The sequence below is a fragment of the Spea bombifrons genome, chromosome 1 (assembly GCF_027358695.1).
Source record: "Spea bombifrons isolate aSpeBom1 chromosome 1, aSpeBom1.2.pri, whole genome shotgun sequence".
In the NCBI taxonomy this organism is placed as follows: Eukaryota; Metazoa; Chordata; class Amphibia; order Anura; family Pelobatidae; genus Spea; species Spea bombifrons.
In genome coordinates this window covers 59,520,013-59,539,889 of record NC_071087.1, presented here as the reverse complement: position 1 = coordinate 59,539,889, position 19,877 = coordinate 59,520,013, and the positions used below count along the sequence as shown (strand labels likewise).

The 19,877-nt window shown below is 37.4% G+C and overlaps 2 protein-coding genes across 2 annotated transcripts in view; one reads left to right on the top strand and one right to left on the bottom strand.

Moving 5' to 3' along the window:
* Positions 1-9,972, top strand: part of ONECUT3 (one cut homeobox 3) — a 31,486-nt gene extending 21,514 nt beyond the window's left edge. Inside the window, exon 2 of the mRNA XM_053455838.1 lies at positions 9,320-9,972. Within this exon, the coding sequence (XP_053311813.1) occupies positions 9,320-9,612 (293 nt within the window). The 3' untranslated portion in view covers positions 9,613-9,972. The remainder of the gene's footprint in view (positions 1-9,319) is intronic.
* A 6,512-nt stretch (positions 9,973-16,484) lies between these two features.
* Positions 16,485-19,877, bottom strand: part of LOC128489792 (phospholipid-transporting ATPase IK-like) — a 46,696-nt gene continuing 43,303 nt past the window's right edge. The window contains exons 26-27 of the mRNA XM_053461768.1: positions 17,335-17,505; positions 16,485-17,050 (exon numbers count right to left, since the gene is read on the bottom strand). Of these exons, the coding sequence (XP_053317743.1) occupies positions 16,863-17,050; positions 17,335-17,505 (359 nt within the window). The 3' untranslated portion in view covers positions 16,485-16,862. The remainder of the gene's footprint in view (positions 17,051-17,334; positions 17,506-19,877) is intronic.

Here is a 19,877-nt window from a genome sequence, read left to right as displayed (position 1 = left end):
TTGCTAACTAGGTTGAAAGTTGCATGCCATTACGTAGAGGTACATACTCTACATATAAGTCGCCAACACGTATAACACATGTAATGGTCAGACTTCTTTAGTATAAGAGAGAAGAAAAAAAATACAAATATATATTTTAAAAAAAAAACAGTGCATAAACAATTGATTTTTTTAAGTAGGGTCCTATGTTTCGATTAACCTTGTGCTGTTTAAATTCGTTATTCCTGAATGTGCGGCCTATGGTCTCAGCTGTTTGTAAATAATACAAAAGCATTGATTTGCTATTTAATTAATAGCATTTGCTCTAGGTACAGTGTGCAGATTTATTGGTGTGGTTTGGCATTACGTGGCTCCTTCTCCACTTCCCACATCTTCATTTAAATTTTTTTCTTCTAGCAGCTAAATGGTTAAGCCTTATCATCTCACTAGCTTCTGAACACACTAGTTATCAGATTAAATATTCACTTTGGATTAAATGTTGATTGAAGCCTTGCCAGACACATGAGGAAATAATTCGGGACGCAATAGAAAGGCTGGCTGATTTGTACTAGAAGCCTTCCAGTGTGTTTAAATGAGTCTTGTATTAAAAAAATGCTAGGCAATAAGCCAACATCTGCGTATATTAGGAGGTCAGTGAACAAATAAAGATGTAAGGCAGCGAGGCATCTTGCTATTCCCAACTGTATTCTTAGGTGCAGGTTCTGTTCTGTTCTCATTTTGGTGGACAGACTGTAAACTAAGTCTTATTGTCTTATTTTCTGCTAAATGTTATTTTTTCACTATCCCTTTATTTCATTGCGCTATGGAATTTAATGATGCTCTATGAAAGAATGTAATGCAATGTAATTTAATGGTGGCATTAGAAATTCTGATGCATACCGTACTGGCTCGAATATAAGCTACACTCAATTATAGGCCGCACCCTTAAAGTTTGGTGCTATTTTAAAGAAAATATATATTTAAAGAAAAAATAGACATTAGTGGAATGGTAAAACAGTATTTTATCTAATGAATAGGAATACATGTATTTTAACATTTCTGGTATCTATCAGTTTGTCAGCGTATGTTATATACAAACAGAAAACCAATAACCATTTTAAGACCCCCCCCCCTTAATTCATACTACACCTTACTTTTAGATAAGCCCCTCTGCCCCCTGATATGCCACTCTGCCCCACAGATATGCTTTATAACCCCTGTTATGCCACTTTGCCCCTCATAAATGCAACTCTAACCCCCAAGATATGCTTTATGCCCCTAGAAATGCCCACCTGCCCCCTAGAAATGCCCACCTGCCCCCTGCAGATATGCTTTATGTCCCCTAGAAATGCCACTCTGCCCCCTGATATGCTACTCTGCTTCCTAGAAGTGCCACCCCCAGACTTACCAATGCACCCCCAGACTCCCTGGGTGCGCACAGACAGCCTCTGCTGCCGGCACTTCCGCCGGGGCTTCTGTGACGGAGAAGCACCGGCGGAAGTGCCGGCAGCAGAGGTTGTCTACGCGCATCGCTGCAGCTGGTGAACATCTGCACGATAAGTGTAGACAAACTCCGCTGACGGCACTTCCGCTGGGGCTTCTATGGTTATGTTACGCCGGTGCCCCACCATAGAATCCCCGGCGGAAGTGCCGGCAGCGGAGGTTGTCTACGCGCATCTGGAACTGCATGTCCCGGGCATCGGGCGATATATAAAGACCTAAAGTGTGTGTGGGGGGGTGCAGCCTATATTCGGGCCAATACGGTATTTTCCTTAGTAAATTGAACATTTCTTTTTTAATTTTACTTCTTGAAAGCTAGTGAAGTTATATTCGTACTCAAATTCTAATCTATGTTGCCTTTATGAAAATGTGTGTTGCAATTAATGCAATGGCCATAATGCAATGTGTTAGAAACAGTGAAGGTTTACCTGGAAGATTGAAGCACTACCTGATCGCTTGTGACGCTTACACTCAGACTTCTGGAGACTGAGGGAGAGCTTGCACTTCCCTCCTTTTGAATTGGTGGCACTCATGCGCAGAGTGCACCATCTGAATATGCATTTGCATATTTTCCCAGCTTGCCTCTCCCCAGGGCTGCAATCAGTAGTTTTCTTTTGTTTTTGGCTCATTTGTTTCCCTTTTGGAAAGGGGGGACTCTTTTATTTGGAAGCAAAATTCATTGCCCAACAAAATGCCACTCTCTCTCTGTTTTTTAATTCTGTCTGTGCCTCCTGAACTGTGCCTCCCCCTGTCTTGTATCTGCCCCCCAACTGCTCACTTAACTTCTCCAGCCATTTTCTGGTCTCCTCTGATCTCTCAGCAGAAGCAGAGACCATGCTGAAGGGAGGAGGGAGCTCAGTATGTGAGACACTGTCTTCCTGCAGAGAAAAAAAATGACCGGAGAAAAGGGAGGGATGTAGTGTACTCAGTGCCTGCAACATTAGCTGCCCTAAATTATAATATAACCTTTGCTTGTCATAAGAAGTAAATTCTTTCAGGTGCTGAAAATTGCAAATGATCATTTGCATATTAAGTATGCTCCCCTGAGATGTTACTTTTATTAAATGTAATAAAGTTCTACTTAATATAAGGAAGACTTACTTTACTGATTAAATAGATTAATATAGACTAGATACTCTACATTCCATATATCTAAAAGACAATATATATAGTTTTAAAGTGCTAAAATAGGGGCTCACTTCAAATTCCCTCTTAGGAATGAAGAATAGAACAATGTTACTCAGCTAACATGAAATGGCTGAACTTCTATACCAAGTTTGTGTAGACTTCATATTCCTAATCCCATTAACCCTTCATAGGGACATACACCAACATTTTGGGTTACCTGTGTTTGGGGGTGTGGTGAGGGCAGGACTGATGCCAGACTGATTCACTCTCAACTTTAGAGTGAAACCAGAAGAAGATTTGTACTTTTATTTAATGACATAAAGCAGCACCTGTTACATTTATTGGACCCCCTTTGAACCTTAACCACATTTTCTGGAATTGCTGCCAAAAAATGCTAATCACAGCTTGTTTAAGCCTGCCTGACCCATCTTGGCAAACATCCTAGCATCCCAGAAAATGTGTGAGGTCCCCACTGCACCAAAACATAATGGCTTTTGCATTGCCAGCATTCTACTATTGACTGCACTGGCTTTAAAGCACTGATTACCTGCCGTGGTGGTAAAATACCGGCCGGGTGGCATCCCTAGTCCTTAGCAAAAAGGAATTGCCCACTTAGCTATACAAATAATGCTAAATGTTTTCCAAGGTGGGGATAATTGTAAGAGACTGATCTACTAACACTACACTGAGGTGAAGTAATACTAAACATTATTTGCTACACTGTTACAAACACAAACAAACTGATCAGCCAAATGCTGATCACCCTGAGCAAAACTGCTGCAAACTGAAATGTATTAACCAGCATTTCAGGCCATTGTCTGGCAAACTAGACCAATGATAGCAGCTCTGAGGAGGCGGCAGTCACTGTCCCCGTCCTGCTCCTTTAGAGGCAAAGTTCTTATTGCACCTTGGGACACCCTGGTGGGCAATAGCTTAATGGGTCAGTTGGGGAAATCTGATCTTCTTATCATGAGCCATGATCTGTTGTGGAGGTCTATGCTTCCTGGCAGGTGTAAGTCGACTCATAATTTAAGGGGGAAATGAAGCACTGCCCTAAGCTGGGCATGAGTGATGTAGGTTTAATATAATGAATCTGTTTAACAATGTTAACATATTCAAAATACTTTGGAAGGCAGCGTCACATACAGAGCAATTTTCTGAATGGTGATATAGGGGAGTTGTCCCCTATAGATCATAACGTTTTTTTTTTTGTTTGAATATGAATATACGGTAAATGTAGCATGCATCTTTCATTTGTATTTGCGGCAAACAGCGCCATCTAGTTGCAAAAACACCCATATGAAGTCCCATTCTCCAGCTTCACTGGAAAACAAACCAATACAGATGTTAAGGGAAAGAATAAAAGTAAAAACATATAACCTTTTTTTAACTGTTTCTGCTGTAGTCTTTAGGGGTAACGTTACAAAATATCTCAAAATATATTGCTTTGTAACATATGTCACCACGTTACTGCCCTTGCTATTTTAATCACCACCTAAAAGTCCATATAGTTAGTGGATACTGAAAGCATATTTCTTTCTGATATTGAGGAGCTATTACCAAAAATTTCACCATAATTTCATATGCTTTATAGCTCTAACTTTCAGACTTTATGTTAAGCCACAAACAATGTACTCTACTCAACTTATTCACTAATAAGTACAAAATCAGTACCAGCAGCAGCAATAGTGAGCTAGTTTGAGCAGGGCCCTTCTGACCGTTTGTGATGCCCTATTTGTAATGTCTTGTTTACCCATTGTACATTGCTGTGGAATATAATGGCTCTATATAAATGGATAAATAAAAGTATAAACATGTATCACGGTTTTACAAGAGCAAAGACATGTGAAGGCAAGACCATAGAGGTCCATCAACACAGCCTAAAATGGGTCCCATTATTCCATGTAATGGCACTGACTTAACACCTTGTATTCATCTTGAATGCTTTCTATTAAAAATACCTTTTTTTCACACACATTAATTGAAAATACAATGCCCATGATAGGTATTATCAATTTGCATTATGTCGATATATGTAAAAATGTGCTTAGTTATGCTCAACATCGTGAATGCATTATATATTAGCATGTTCAATGAAGAAGGGGAATAAAAAAATAATTATAGATATATGAATATTTGAAGCCATTTACTGCCGGCTATAAGACCAGGTCAAACATAATGTATACAATTTTGCACATGGCAAATCTGAATAAAAAAAAATTCAAACCAACCACCTCCTGTTAATTAGCATTAGTTTATACATTAGAAGTTCACTTTACTGGGCATGCAAATTAGACATGAACAATGATGACGATGAGTATGTATTCAAATCTTACCATTATGTTAAGGACATGCATTGCATCTTATGGTCAGTCCGCAGTTACGGTATTCTGCATGATATTTCCCAAATGGTTATAAACTGCTCTATTATTGATTTTTCTCAAGACGGTTGACTGGAAAGTCTTATATACAGCATGAGGAAGACATGAAAAGGATGAGTGAAAAACACTCTATTAAATCTCAGGCTGGTCTGCGCATGATGAGTTATATAATACACTAGGAGCCATCCCTGCTTGAAATCTGAGGAGTTTTGTAAATGGAGCAGTTGTGTGGGACAGGAAAATCTATCTTCACACGCATGGTTGACTGGGCCCAAGAGTCTGTCAATACAATGGATCTTTAAGAAGACGCCACAATTGCATTACAGGCAAATTCTCTGCCATCAACTGAAAATCAGTCTCTGGAAACAAAGCCACTGCTATGGTTCCTAAGCAAGACGAAAGTGCAAAAAGAAACAGAGTATAGAATGAACCTCAAAATGAATGTTCAAACGTGCTAGAATACTATGTTCTTAGCATCTAATATTACCTTAATATTTATCAAGCAATAATTAAAGAAACTAATAATACTATGGAAATATGTATAGAAGAAGCATGTGAAAAAGATATGCCTGTATGCAAGATCATAAAGTCAGCCTTAAGGGCAATACCTATGTTTTCTAGTGCCCTAGTTGACTATATCTCTCTTTCTCTGAGATCCCAGCTCAGATGCCTAAGTAGCCACCTAAGTTGAACATATTGTGGGGCAAGCCCTATACAGTATGTCTTAATGTTGATCTTCAGTAAATAATTTGTATTACATACTTATTTCATATGCTGAATGGTTGTGCCAAGTCTATAGAGATGACTATAGAGAGTCTAGGAGAAATACATAGATTTCAATATAAGATACCACACATATTAATGTTAATATTATTAATTTATCAAATATAAAATTGCCAATGGAGCTAATTGGTGTTTGGAATATGTCAGCCTGGCTCAAATGAATTGCAAAAATAGGAAATGTCCCAAATGAATAACATGCATTACACACACACACACACACGTATATATATATATATATATATATATATATATATATATATATATATATATATATATATGCTTCATACATAACCATTGGAAGCATATTTGCCTTGTCAAATGTAATTATGTATTTTGAGCACACCCCAATGTTGACCAAGTCTCCATCATAGAAAAAAAACATTTGTAAATGCTCAATAAAGGATCCAACCCAAAGTAAAAGGATTGACTAAAACATAGTATAGTCAATATATTTGGGGAGCAGTGAAATGAAGGGCTTGTTAGACTTATTTAAATGAAAACAAGTCTTTGTGTATATTCACTTAGGAACAGACTACAATGCTTAAACTACCCACTTAAGAACACCAGGTAATCTTTGAGAGCCATTGGCAAGGCTTTGTATTTTCAGCAAATTACTTGCACTTAACTGAAATGTGTTGGAAATTGCAGGTTATATTACAGGCAAATTGAGTAGGACTATTGCCATGGTTTGTAAAACACTGAAAAGAGAAGGAGTATTTGTGAATGTAATAACGGCACAAAGAAGCAGACAGAGGAGACATAAAAGCCATCAGGTCATCTTTAAATGCTCCATAGATGTCTCAGTGGGTGTTATTATTTGTTCATGGAAGCTGTAGCAACATTACCTCTCTCTTTTACTAACTACCCATCCGCAAGACTTGTTGACTTACATTGTCAAGGACTCTTGAATAAACACAATTGGGGATGGTCAATGTAAAAGCAAGACACCATTATTGATGAGGACGGAGAGATCAGCCACCTGTCTCACACATTTATGGTGCTTCAAAACCAAACAGCGCTAACCATTGTAGGTGGGTCCAGTTATCGGCCATGGGAGCATAATATTATGTTATTGCTGGTGATTATTTTGAAATAAAAGATAATATAACCACTTTAAGAAGGGGTCGCTCATGCACACATGAACTACATACGGTATTTCTGCAAATAGATTACCAGTTATGTGACCATAACGAACCAGCAATCCCAATTTTTCTGTAAAGTTCATTCTTTAGGGTTTCTTTGACCAATGGTTTTAGATAAAATAATTTATCACAGTGACGTTACCTTTGCATTTTTGTAGCTGAATTGTTTATAGGATACGTATAGGATAATTAGTATATGTGTATTCATATGTATTATATTATTAACGTTAGAACTGGCTTCACTGGTGTAAGGAAATGAGGTAAGTAACCTAAGCAGGTGGAATTAAATATATAACAATTAACGGAGAAAAAGATAGTTATTTCAGTAGCTTATAGGACTTATTGTATGCTCCTTTCAATAAACCCGCCCATGCCATCACCTCAGGTTATGTTTTCAGTGTTGTGGTTAAACAAAGAAAGTCCATATCTGCATTATTACTTTTAGTTCTGTCACAGACTCTAAGCCATATTAAAGAAAGAGGTGCACATATAAACGCAAGTTTGTCTTTTGTCCTTTGTCATGTGGTCTGACACCTTCACATCCCAGATTCAGCTGTAAGTATATCTGGCCAAAGTTATCATTGATTTTCTTTGTATGCAGCTGTAATAAGATGGATGGAGGAAGAAGTAGCTTGTGCGGTGTCAGCAAAAAAAAAAACAGAAACAATGACTGATCATTGAAAGAACCATTTTAAATGACTAAAATCATTTGTTTTCTTTTTACATATGGAGATATGCATTAATTGTATGTTTTTTATGGAAAATAGCCCTTATATTAAACTGTGTTATGTTACACCTGGGAGGTGTTGGACAGAAGAAAGGAGAAGTAAGATGAATAAATCCATGAGCCTGCTGGTGTACACCATGTATGAGAAATAACCTTTGTATCTAAGAGCTCCTGGCAAATCTAACGAACAGATTTGTTTACTGAATACATTTTCAGCAGAGATGGTAAAACATATTATTTAGTAAAGTCCAAAGACAGGAGAGTAAATCCTTGAATAGAAAAATGTGACTAAATCAAGAAAGAGATTTTATTGTAACTTTGTTACGCATTGATAGCAGGCACGGGGGGACAGTCCCTGATGGTGTCTCCCGTATACCTTTATTGTTGCCAATGCGTCCAAACCCATCCTATAATGTGCGATTGCCTAGACATACCTTGTGGCCACATGTTTCTAAAGAAGCTGTAAGCTATGTCATAAAACTTTATGACACAAGACATATTATTTCATCCTCTATTACATGCTCTAAATGAGAAAGGACATAATGATACGTCTATGGTTTTTGCTTAGGGAGGGACATTTTCCCCGATGGTACACAGGAGATCAGGCTAGCTTCCTGCTGACTGATCTGGTGTAACAGTTCCAGTTGCACCAGAATAACTGAGAATGCCCATACAGAAGCTACAACATTCTCTGCCAAGTCCTCATACCAGTGGAAACAACATTAAATGTATAAAGGATATATCTAGACCCAGAGCCGGCCTTAGGCGTTGTGGCGCCCTGTGCGGACTACTCCTCTGGCGCCCCCCCTCACTACCCCCCTCTCTGCCCCTTTAAACTACCCCCCCTTTCTGCCCCTTCAAACTACCCCCCCCCAAACTACCCCTCCCCTCTGCCCCTTCAAACTACCTCCCCCTCTGCCCCTTCAAACTAACCCCCCTCTGCCCCTTCAAACTACCCCCCCGCCCCTTCAAACTACCCCCCTGCCGCTTCAAACTACCCCCCCTCTGCCCCTTCAAACTACACCCCCCTCTGCCCCTTCAAACTACACCCCCCCACACTTCCCTTGTTGCCGGAGTCCTGCGGTGAGAGCGGGAGGCATACGTCTTCTCGCTCTGCCGCAGTGCCGGCATTTCATGTTGAGCGCCGGAATAGTCCGGCGCTCAACATAAGATGCCGGCACCGCGACGGAGTCATGGAGAGTAAGCGGCGCCAAGCTCGGCACCCCTGCCCGGGACTTAGATTAAAGCATCATTTTTTTAAAAAAAATTTAAACTTTATTTAACATAAATGATGTTAAATAAAGTTAAAAAAAAAAAAACACGATGTTTTAAGTTAAGTCCTGGGCAGGCGCCCCTGCTACCATGGCGCCCTGTGCGGTTGCACAGGTCGCACACCCCTAAGGCCGGCCCTGTCTAGACCCTCCTGAAATGTCTGATGGTACTGTGATCAGCAAGCAGAGCACACTGCTACACAAAACATTGGACAGGAGAGGAAATATTTTTCAAAATCAAGAGTTTATATTTTTAAGCTAGAATACAGCTGACAACTGGTTTTATTAGTATTTTCCATTATGTCCTTATTTAATAGTATTCCTTGAACATCTGAACATTACGATATTGATTTTCATCCTCATGACTATCCCCAGTAAATAATTGTCTTTTTTTCTTCCACTGTTCAGCTTGTAAACGTAAAGAACAAGAACAGCAAAAGGACCGTAACCTTCAGCCCAAGAAGCAGAGGTTAGTCTTCACAGACCTTCAACGACGCACCCTTATAGCAATCTTTAAGGAAAATAAGCGTCCTTCCAAGGAAATGCAGATCACAATCTCTCAGCAGCTTGGCCTTGAGCTTAACACGGTCAGTAACTTCTTCATGAATGCACGACGACGATGCATGAACCGATGGCAAGAAGAACCAGGGGTCAATCCTGGCATACCTTCAGCATCCACAAGCACTTTCTCTAAAGCATGACTTTTTCCCAACTCCTTACATCCTTCAAGAAATCCCCAGTTTCAGCTGTCATAAAACTCACACAAAATATTGAAAACCAAATTCAGATACTATTAACTTTATTATGAAATAAGGCAATTTGTTGTAGGCATTTGAGAGCCTGCAAGAGGAAACCCTCACTGGAGCTGTTTTTTGTTGCTTGATTGACCAAAGAAATATTACTTTGCTGCTTCATATAATTTTGCATTTTTAATTTCAAAACCAACAATTCCATAAATAATGATGGTTAAACGGTTTTGATGTTCAATTAACTGAGCAAATGTGACTATGCAGATGTATTGCCAACATAAAAACATGACTAACATAAATATATTGACACTGATGGAGCTAAAGGCATGCAATTAGTTGACCGTTACCAGGCCTATTTGACCCCAGCTGTGTCTTGATTCGAAAAAAAAGGTTTTAGGTTTTTTTTTTAACCAAAAAATCTCCAAAGCAGGTGGAGATGAAGACTAGAGGAGTTTCATAACTTACAGATTCTACAAGCACATTTTAATTAGGGACAGACAAGGCTCCTCATGTCAAGATTTGGTAGAAAGTCCAAAGTAATAGATTTGAAAAAAAAATATATTTTAAAAAGATAACCAAGATGTTGGCTCGTCAACTTACTCAGAAAACTTTTTTTTTCAGTTCTCAACTACATAAACCAATAAGTGGACGTATTAAACAAAAAACAAGCTTCAAATCTATGGAAACTGGTGGATTTCAAAGCAAGATGATTCATTTTGTGCCAATAACAACTGCCTTAATGCAATCCATAGGAGATGGTACTGTACCAAAGATACACTTCCTCAGCCCCCTTAGGGCAATGTTTTAGAAAATTAAATCTCTTTTAAGAGCTGGACAGCTCTGCATAGCTCTTGACACCTAAAGAAGACAATGTTGCAAAACATCCCTTCTTCAAAACTCAACAATGACCTAATCTCCATCTTGGTTGTAGATTATTTTTTTTCTACAATTGTGAGGAATGGATTATAAAACAGGACATGAACAGACTTAATTAATTGATGCGGGTAATATAAATATAAGTATAAATGTTATATACACATATAGTACCATCTCAAGTGTGTGTTTAAAAGTAGCTTATCTTCAGTAGACATTAAGGTGGATTCTGTAGCCAACAAGTAAGCACCTTGATGGATATATATATATATATATATATATATATATATATATATATATATATATATATATATATATATATATATCTATATATATATTACAGAAATAAGCAAACTAAGAAAAAAATCCATAAAATGGTTCTGAATGTGATTTTATTTCATTTGCTACATTTGTTAGTACCGAGAAGGGAGTAAAAGATTCTTTGTTAAAAATGGACATAAAAGGACTGAAGTCAAGCATTGATCTTAGCTATAAAGATGTGAAGATATGAATTCAACCACTGGCTTGCGCCTTTGCCAAAAAAGACATTTGTTTCCCTTCAGAATCTATCCTCACTGAAAATGATATTGTTGATCTCTGATAATGCCATGGAGGTAGCAAGACAAAGAAATTCTACTGCCTGGAGCAAGACAATGATGTTTACCTCTATGCTGTTCTAGGTGTGGAAAAAAATGAAAAGACTTTTAAGACATTTCTAGTGAGAACCTCATGGATAAGGCTACCTCACTCAGATTTTCAATATGTGATTGAAACGAATCACACCTGATACCAAAGATTTGTTCCCACTTGCCTGGTCTGTGCTGAAATGCACTTTTCTGAAACATTTGTGCCAGATATTCGTTTTCGCCAGTCTGTGCTTTACATTTTTTTTTTCCTTACACAATATTTGGTTTAATTTAAATTCACAAAACTCTATATCCCATAGAAATGCCACAGTAAAAGTAGTAAAGGTTGATATGTCATAAATAATGATCGTAAATAGAGCACAATCTAAGAGGCCACAGGTAATACACTAATTTACTGAAATATTTCACTGATGCATCAAATCCAGTTCAAAGTTTCTTAGTAGAATGCAATTACATTATTTTATTGTGTGGTCGCTGCAGCTTTGTTATGTTAGAGTATAATGTATACATTGGCATTTTCTTTCAGAGTATGCTATTAAATATACAAAAAAAGGGGTGCAAGCAACTTGGAAAGCAAACAATATAAACACCAATGGGGCAATATAGAAAACATTTAAGTGAGCAGTGCACATGGTAGACAATTAAATATAGCAAACATGTTATTATCATTATATTTTAGAATCCCATTGTCTCTATTAACAAAATAATATGATTATTATATGATTTAGAAGTACTAAATCATATTTTAAGAATGGTGATAAACTTATGTGAAGGAAAATTACAGCCACTGTTTATTTTCTTTGGTGTGTTTAGTAAATGGATAGTTGGCAGGATAGTCTGCAGACAAATTGTGTTTCAGCTCATTTACTTGAAAGTCCCCAGTTAGCTTCTGCTGCAGGAAGCCGTTGGGTGGCCATGTGTAATGTATAGTTAAATCTGTGAGATTTCTTGGGTCTCCTCACCCACTGGATTATGAATTATACAGGGTCCTTTACACTGGAGAAGCTTGCTAGTGTTGGTCCTTTATAATGAATACTGAAGTGAGCCACAATTTAGCTGCCCACTCTTCTGTCAACTCTCCCTTTAGTGGAAACCCGTTAAATAGTTAAATTTTCCATGTGGAACGCCTGGCAAATTTCACATCAACCAAAAAAAATTCACCACAACGAAGAAACCACACAGCAACTTTTTTTCTTCAGCACAGACCTCTCAAGCCTTTGACAATTTTCTCTGAAATACCTCAAATATGTATTGTATAGTTTATGTTAGAATACTTAGCTAGTTTTGGAATTTGTGACTTGAAGCTTTCTACTGTTAAATTATAATTTTTTTTGCAGAGGTGTGTGGCATGATGTTTTTTTGATGCTTTAAATGGGAGACATATTGAATGTTAAATGATATACACAAAGGAGAGACGTTGATGGATGGCCCATTGAGTTTACATATTTAAACACTGATATCATTCTGACCACTTTGCTTCTTCTGGATTTGATGTACTAAATCCCTCCATAGTGCAAAGGGTCAAAATGTGTTCTTTCTTTTTTTTTTTTTTATCAGTCATCTTACTTCATAACTGTCACTTGTTATATGACAGTATTTATAAATATGTGTTATGTGCTTAAAATGTCATTTGAAACGGGTGGAGGTAAAAGAAAAACGAAGTTATAATTTAATGCATGAAAAAAAATGTACTGTAATGTAATATTTTTGTTTTCCCCCATTGTAGGGCGGGTTGGGTATAAAAGAAGGACCAGGGGCAGGACTATGGGGCATTGCATGGAATTTGGTTCTCATCTGATTTGTGAAAAAAAACAACAACATTGTTGTTATAATTACATCATATTGCACTGTAAAAAAACAAAAACAAATCAGAATTCAACTTGAGCACAATTTAAGAGAGCCAAGGCATTATAACGACTGGATCATTCTAGACGATTCTGGGAAATGCACATTTAACTATAAACTATAGTTATAATATAGCCTTTTCTGCCTCTATCAAAAAGAACATTTCAGAACATTCACAATTATATATACAAACATGTCTGTACCTTGACACAAGTTTGTAGTTTTTTAAATTAGGGGTTTCATAAGGGGTTAAATAATTTATTAGCAGATGGCTTATGAGTGAGCAAACATGAAGAGCGCAAAATAAATTACAATTTGTTTTCCTAAATCTATGTGAATTTCCGGTGCAGGGATAGACCACTCTCTTCCTCTTAGTAAGGAAGTTGTAGTTGAAGAAGACCCCATTGTTTTCCTTCATGCCTTGCTGATATTGAGTCGATTTAGTCTGAAACATACCGATGGCGCCACTCAAACCACATCAGCAGGCCCAAATATAACTTGTCGCAGAAGACTAAATGCATAATACCAAATTAAGATTGAGATTTGTGATCTTTTTTATATGGAAAACCACCACTATGGATATATACATTTAGTTGACAATGCTTATATATATATATATTTGTGAATGTTTTAGAAAAGAAAATACAAAAAGAACCAGTTTACATTCTTACAGTGTTTTCTTAAAGGTGCATCAGTTTTCTCCATCTTGACTACTGCTTGCTGTACAGCTACATATTAGGGCTAATGTATAATTTCGTGAAGAGTAAAGACTTTGGCACCATGGTGATTTTCATTCCTACCTGTATTACCTGCCTATTAAACTCAATATGTGAATGTAAATAAGGACACAGCTTTTACGGTACATTTAATAGAATACTCTGTTTCAATATCATTTTCTGTATGATAAGACAAAATTGTTTAACCAATGTTAATGTCTAATTTATGTTAGCCAAGATAACTATAGTTCAGATAGAGCGTTAAGCTGGCCATGGCAGAAAGACAAGGAGTTGCACTATCTATGGTCTTTCGTTAAAGTATCCACTTTTAGATACAGCATGTCTAAACTGTGTCTGTGTTAACTGTGTCTAAGGAGAGAGGTAAGGAAAGGACAATCAGTTACCAAATATCTCTTATACTTTAGAGGATATGCAGCTATTTCTGAGACACAGTACTCCAACAGGAATCAATGACACAGTATAAAAGTTCTACTACTAATAGGATGAAGACACACGACCTTCACAAGGTCATTTCCAAGGAACTATACCATTTTGTGACCCCTAACGTGAAGCTCCTCATTAAGGCCCCAACTCCAAATTATATCAATACAGAATGGCTATTTCCACGTAACCTCTCTCCCATGTGGTTCTAAGTGACATTTAAGAACAGTTGCAAGAGAAAAGCCATTTGTAAAGGAACGAGATGAAAGAAGCCAACAACGGCGTTAATAAGAAAGGCTGTTAATGCACTTTCCAAAACCTGTATCAACTTAGTGTTGAATGCCCTGGATGCCCCAATTCTATACGAAACCAAAGATAACATATTCATAGTACTCGATAACACCCATTTCCCTCAATAGATGTGATGCCCAGTTTATAAAATGACTTCAGGATCCTCCTGTTCTAAACCAAAGATTTCTCAATACTGACAATCCCTGCTAATCATAAAGCAATTCTTAACCCTTTGGGAGTTCCTGAAGACTTTTATAATACATGGGCTGCATAGTGAACCAAAAAACATATTTACAAAGAAATAAAAATAAGCATTGCTTCCAAAAAGTAATGGCCCAGTTGCTCTTTCATACTCGTTCATATTGCCAATCCAAACCAAACAAATATGAAATGCCATGGAAAATAGTGCATACGGATATTCTACTGCCCTGGCTACAAATGCATTTTGGTGTGTTTTGCTTAATGATGTAGTGTAAAGTAATTTATTTATTTAGTAATTTATTCTGTACTATAGAGAACAAGCAGGAAGAAAGGGGTACGCAGACAGGTTGAATATTTTTCAATGTCTATTATAAGTCGATTATAATTTTCATGGCTTTTGAATTCTTTTGTTTTAGTAATCCATCCAGAGTTTGGCCAGGAGTGCTTTCCAAACACGCTGCGGGCCATAAGATCTTCTAGGGTTTGGTGCAGTCATCAATCATAATAACTTCCTATGCTGTGGAGTTTTTATTGCAAATTATCACTGTGTCTGTCACAGAGAATACAGGATCATTTTATGAATTAGAAAGACCTTATCATAAAATAGTTTCGAACGATACAAATAAAAGAGACTACATATATTTCATGTTTACTTAAATTGAAATGCATTAATAGAACTGATTAGGAAATGCATTCATATATTCTTCCCCCTGACTCCCAAGTTCACCATTATTATTAACACAATTCTGGGCCAGCATTCCCATTAGGCAATCACAAACAAAATGTTAAAACATACAACACCACAAATGAACGCCAGTTTATTAATGCGGGCCTTATAGGAGAAGATTTGTTTTAAACTGACCAAGCAATATGTACGACAGTTAAAAAAACATGTATGCCAATGTTTTGTCATGCTTTGAAATGCATGCTTTTATTAGCTATTGGCTTCATCTGATCATATGTGTTTTGTCCTTGTATGGTGAGTAACCATTGACATTGATTCGATTTTGTCACGACATTCTTCTCATCTCTCTGAACGATTACACTGTCTCGGTAAGTAAGAAGAAATGGCCTGTCCCAGTGTCATGAAAAAAAAACCATGAAACTTGTGCTTATCTTTGGTTGCCTTGTATATAAAAAAAGGATTGTGAAATGTCACAATGAGCTGGATTCTACATAGTTTTCAAATTGCTAGATTTGGGGTAATGTCATTGATAAATGTTTCCACTTATTTAACCCCTTAATGACAAAACCCATACATGTACGGGCTCAAAATGCATTGTTTTCAATGGATTTAGGGACCGCCCATTGTCCTTAAGGGGTTAAAAAAGAAAACAGGAGTGCCGAAAACAATATGCACATGGTGTATCCTGCCCTGCAATGGCATGCTGTTAAATAAGAATGATAAATTGGCGAGATCGCTCTACAGTGAAAACATCTGTGCTATTTGATGTAAATCTCATTTGGAATCTAACAGCATCATAGAGGAGTCATCAACAGAAACATATATACAGATGCATACACCAGATGCGCTACAAATTGAAAACCATGAAAAGACAAAAATGTGTTTTTTTTGTGACAATCTCAAACCCAAGTCATCCTCTTCTGCAAAAACAATATTGCTGAAAGCTTTGTTTCTATGTGTTACAACTTTATTGTTTGAGAAATTTATAGTAGAAATGTCCTACGTGTTTGGCACTTTACCCCAAACTCTACATGTGTTCTTCTTGTCTTGTGTGAGGTTTCTTGACCTTACTGTAGGATGTAGTCTCTAAGGGTGACCACTCTTGAATCCACACTGACTCCTCACTGTTGTGCATTTTTTATATAAAAAAAGTGCATCTTACATGTGTACATCTCTTCTGGTTTTCCAGTGTGTTGTATGTTTTTGCAATTTATGTTTAATAAATTTTTTAATCATTCCATTGATGGTGGTTGTGTTTTTTTTCCCCCCTTTTACAACGGCACCTCTGGAAACATTGTAGGTACACAAAGTAGATTGATTTCATTTACTTCAGCCTTTATGAAGGGAGAACATTACTTTTATACAAATCATTGCAGCACACATTGTACATTGTACTAAGGCCGATTGCGAAATAATGTAGACTTTATATAAGAGACACAACTAAAAATGTTAAAATATTGCACAGGAAATAGGATTTGTTTTTTGTTATACACTATTGCCAAATTATTCACAACCCACAGAGCTAGATTGCTTAGTCTTTACTGTGCCGTCCACTGTGCCAGACACCCTGCGCAGACTTCTACCCGATGTGATAAGATCAGCATAACCTTCTCTGTGTGAAAAGGCATAGCTTGACCTGCGGTGTAAAGTTCCTCTTTTAAAAGGTGTCCCCATTGCAACTGTATTTACCTCTGGCTTCTTCACTCTGTAGAAGTCTCTCTGTTAAGAAAAAAAATGCAATGCGGTTTAGATATGATGAATCCAGAGCCCGGTGAAGGCTTGTAATTAGAATTTGCAAGGGCATTCCCAATTAATCTATAATTTATGTTCTGTATCTTAAAATCAACATGGTGCATATACAATTTGAACCCCTTAATGACAACGTCCGTACATGTACGGGCTCAAAATGCATTGTTTAGGGACCGCCCATTTTCCTTAAGGGGGTATGAAAACAAAAAGTAGCAAATTGGCCAACTTAAGGCGGCAACGGCTTTGTATTCATGATTGATACTTACATGGTGCACTTGGTTACGAGAAATGTGTTTGGTAACGAAACTAACAACTAGAGACGGCAGGAGGCTGATTACAACTGCCAACAGGATGATAAGCCAGATATATGCATAACTTAGCGTTGTTTTGCTGACATCTGTAAAAAACAAAGAATTTTGTAAGAAATGCAGAACCAATACCCCTAATAAAGGTATCCCATTGGCTCAATTCCTTTAGTGTTAGGGATTAGTTTGACATTTGTCACACTGTTAATGCTTTGTATAGCGGCATAACAACACTCGCAACTCCTAACCTAGCCATTAATGAAACAATAAACTATATGGTTAAACCCTAACCTTTATGGATTCCTCCTTTCCAAAAGATAAATGGAACATGCAATTAATAAGCAGTATTTTATCCAAAGAGTAAAAGCAACCACATAGTTTTAATGTATGGGTATTTGTGAGATATGGCAAAAGTCTGATAATGTCTTTGTTATTTCAGTTCGGCTCAAAGGTTTGTCATTAGTGAGATTGCTTCTGATATTTAACTGTAAGAGTGAAATACAGTAATTACGCTGCAATCTTCTCAGAGCACGAAAGATATTATTTTATGAATTTTACATTGTTTTCTTCTAATGTGTCACTTAAGAGGGAAAGGCAACTGACCACAGGTCCACCCTTCTGGATTAAGGCTAAAGTTCTTCTCAACATTATCAGAAACTCGCAGAGGAATCTGCTGAGTCTGCTCTGGAAACTGCCAATATGATCATATATATGTCAGGACATGTGTAAATCAGACTCACTGTTCATTTTATAGCTTCCCAATAAACCAAAACACAATGTACAATAAAAACCAGATTCTTTACACACATTTATCAGAATGGAAAAAATACCTGGGGCCAAACAATGGTACCTGTATGGGTTAATTATTGATTTAGATTGTGATTGTAGATAGGAATGCATTTTTTTCTTGTGGTAGTTTAATGAATATCCCAAACATTCTTTATTTATTTTGCTCTGTGTGCTTACACTGCGTCCACTGGAGACCACAGGCAACAAGAGACCATCAGATCAAGGGGGGCATAAAATACAAGGAGGAAGGGTGCTTTCCCAAACAGTAGCCAGAGAAAGCCTGAGAATTTATACATATGAAGTGAGTTATTCTTTCCTGAAAATGAAATCTATCTTTGGTATTAAGAAAAACAATTCCTAGAAGTAAGTGAATGGTCCCCCACAGAGCCCTGATCAACATCGAACCATCAAGAGAGAGGCATCTGAGGTTGCCTAAATCAACAGAAGAACTGTGGTTGGTTCTTTCTACAAGATGTCTGGAACAAGCTGCCTGCCCAGTTCCTTAAGATATTGTGTGCAAGTGTACCTACAGGAATCGATGCTGGTTTGAAGGCAATTAACATGTCTATTTTTATAAGCATTCTTAGTGTATGTTGCTAGAGTGAAGGGGTGATGGAGTAAGTCCGCTTGTTAGTATTTGTGTCTTAGTTACATTTGGGGGGAGCGCTATAGAAATATCGTACCCAGGCACCACAAACCATAGGCTCACCTCTGGCTACCTACCCCATGCACTCAATACCCACTGGCCGGAGATAGTATCAGGCCTTCTATATATCCATATCATAGGACATGACTCCTCAGGGTTGGTAAGCAGAGGCTATGAAGGAGATTGCAGGAAACTGTCTAGTGTCTACCTAAATGTCGAGATCCCTGGTGAGAGCCATTTTGGATAGCATGGGCTGAGATGAAATAGGTTTGAAAAAAAAACACTACAAGCATTGCAAGACAAGTCTAAGTCACTGCTTAGGAGTCTTATGCTCCCCAACGTTTCATTTGCTGGGATCCATGAAAGAGTGTGGTTGTGAAAAAGCTTGTTAAACTGGAGTCGTTCGTGTTCTCTTGCGGCATGCCGCAACTCCAAATACTTTTATATTCAATTTTCAAATAAAATTATTTTAAAAATGAAGTTGACATTTTCCAATAACTCTCCATTGGAGAATATTCTATACAGTAAAAACAAAAGCTGGAATGGAACCTGATAAAAACAGGAATAACTGCAACCATAAAATGGCGATTGAAAATGTAACTACAATTTTCTTCTACTAAACTTTGTGCTCTGGCAGGCAAGTTCATTTTATTCTGTACCTAAATATCCTTTTTACACACAGCCATGAACATGAATCCATCAATCAAGGGTCGTTAAGTATCATGAGGACAACTAGCCCATAAACTATGCTAGGAGCCAAAACGTGTGATTCGTCACAAATTCCTGAATCAAAATTACAGAAAAAATGTAAGTTTCTGTAAAGGCATAAACTTACCTAAAGGAAACATACATACTTTTCAGGACAGTTATTTATATAAGGCAAGTTTATAGCAAAGCATGAATCACATCACATGATATGTGATCCAGGTGCTATAATGGCACTCAAAATGTTAAACTGCATTTTCAGGATTTATAGATTTATAGAACCATTACATTCTCATCCCGTGGACCTCTTCCCTTTTCTACAGA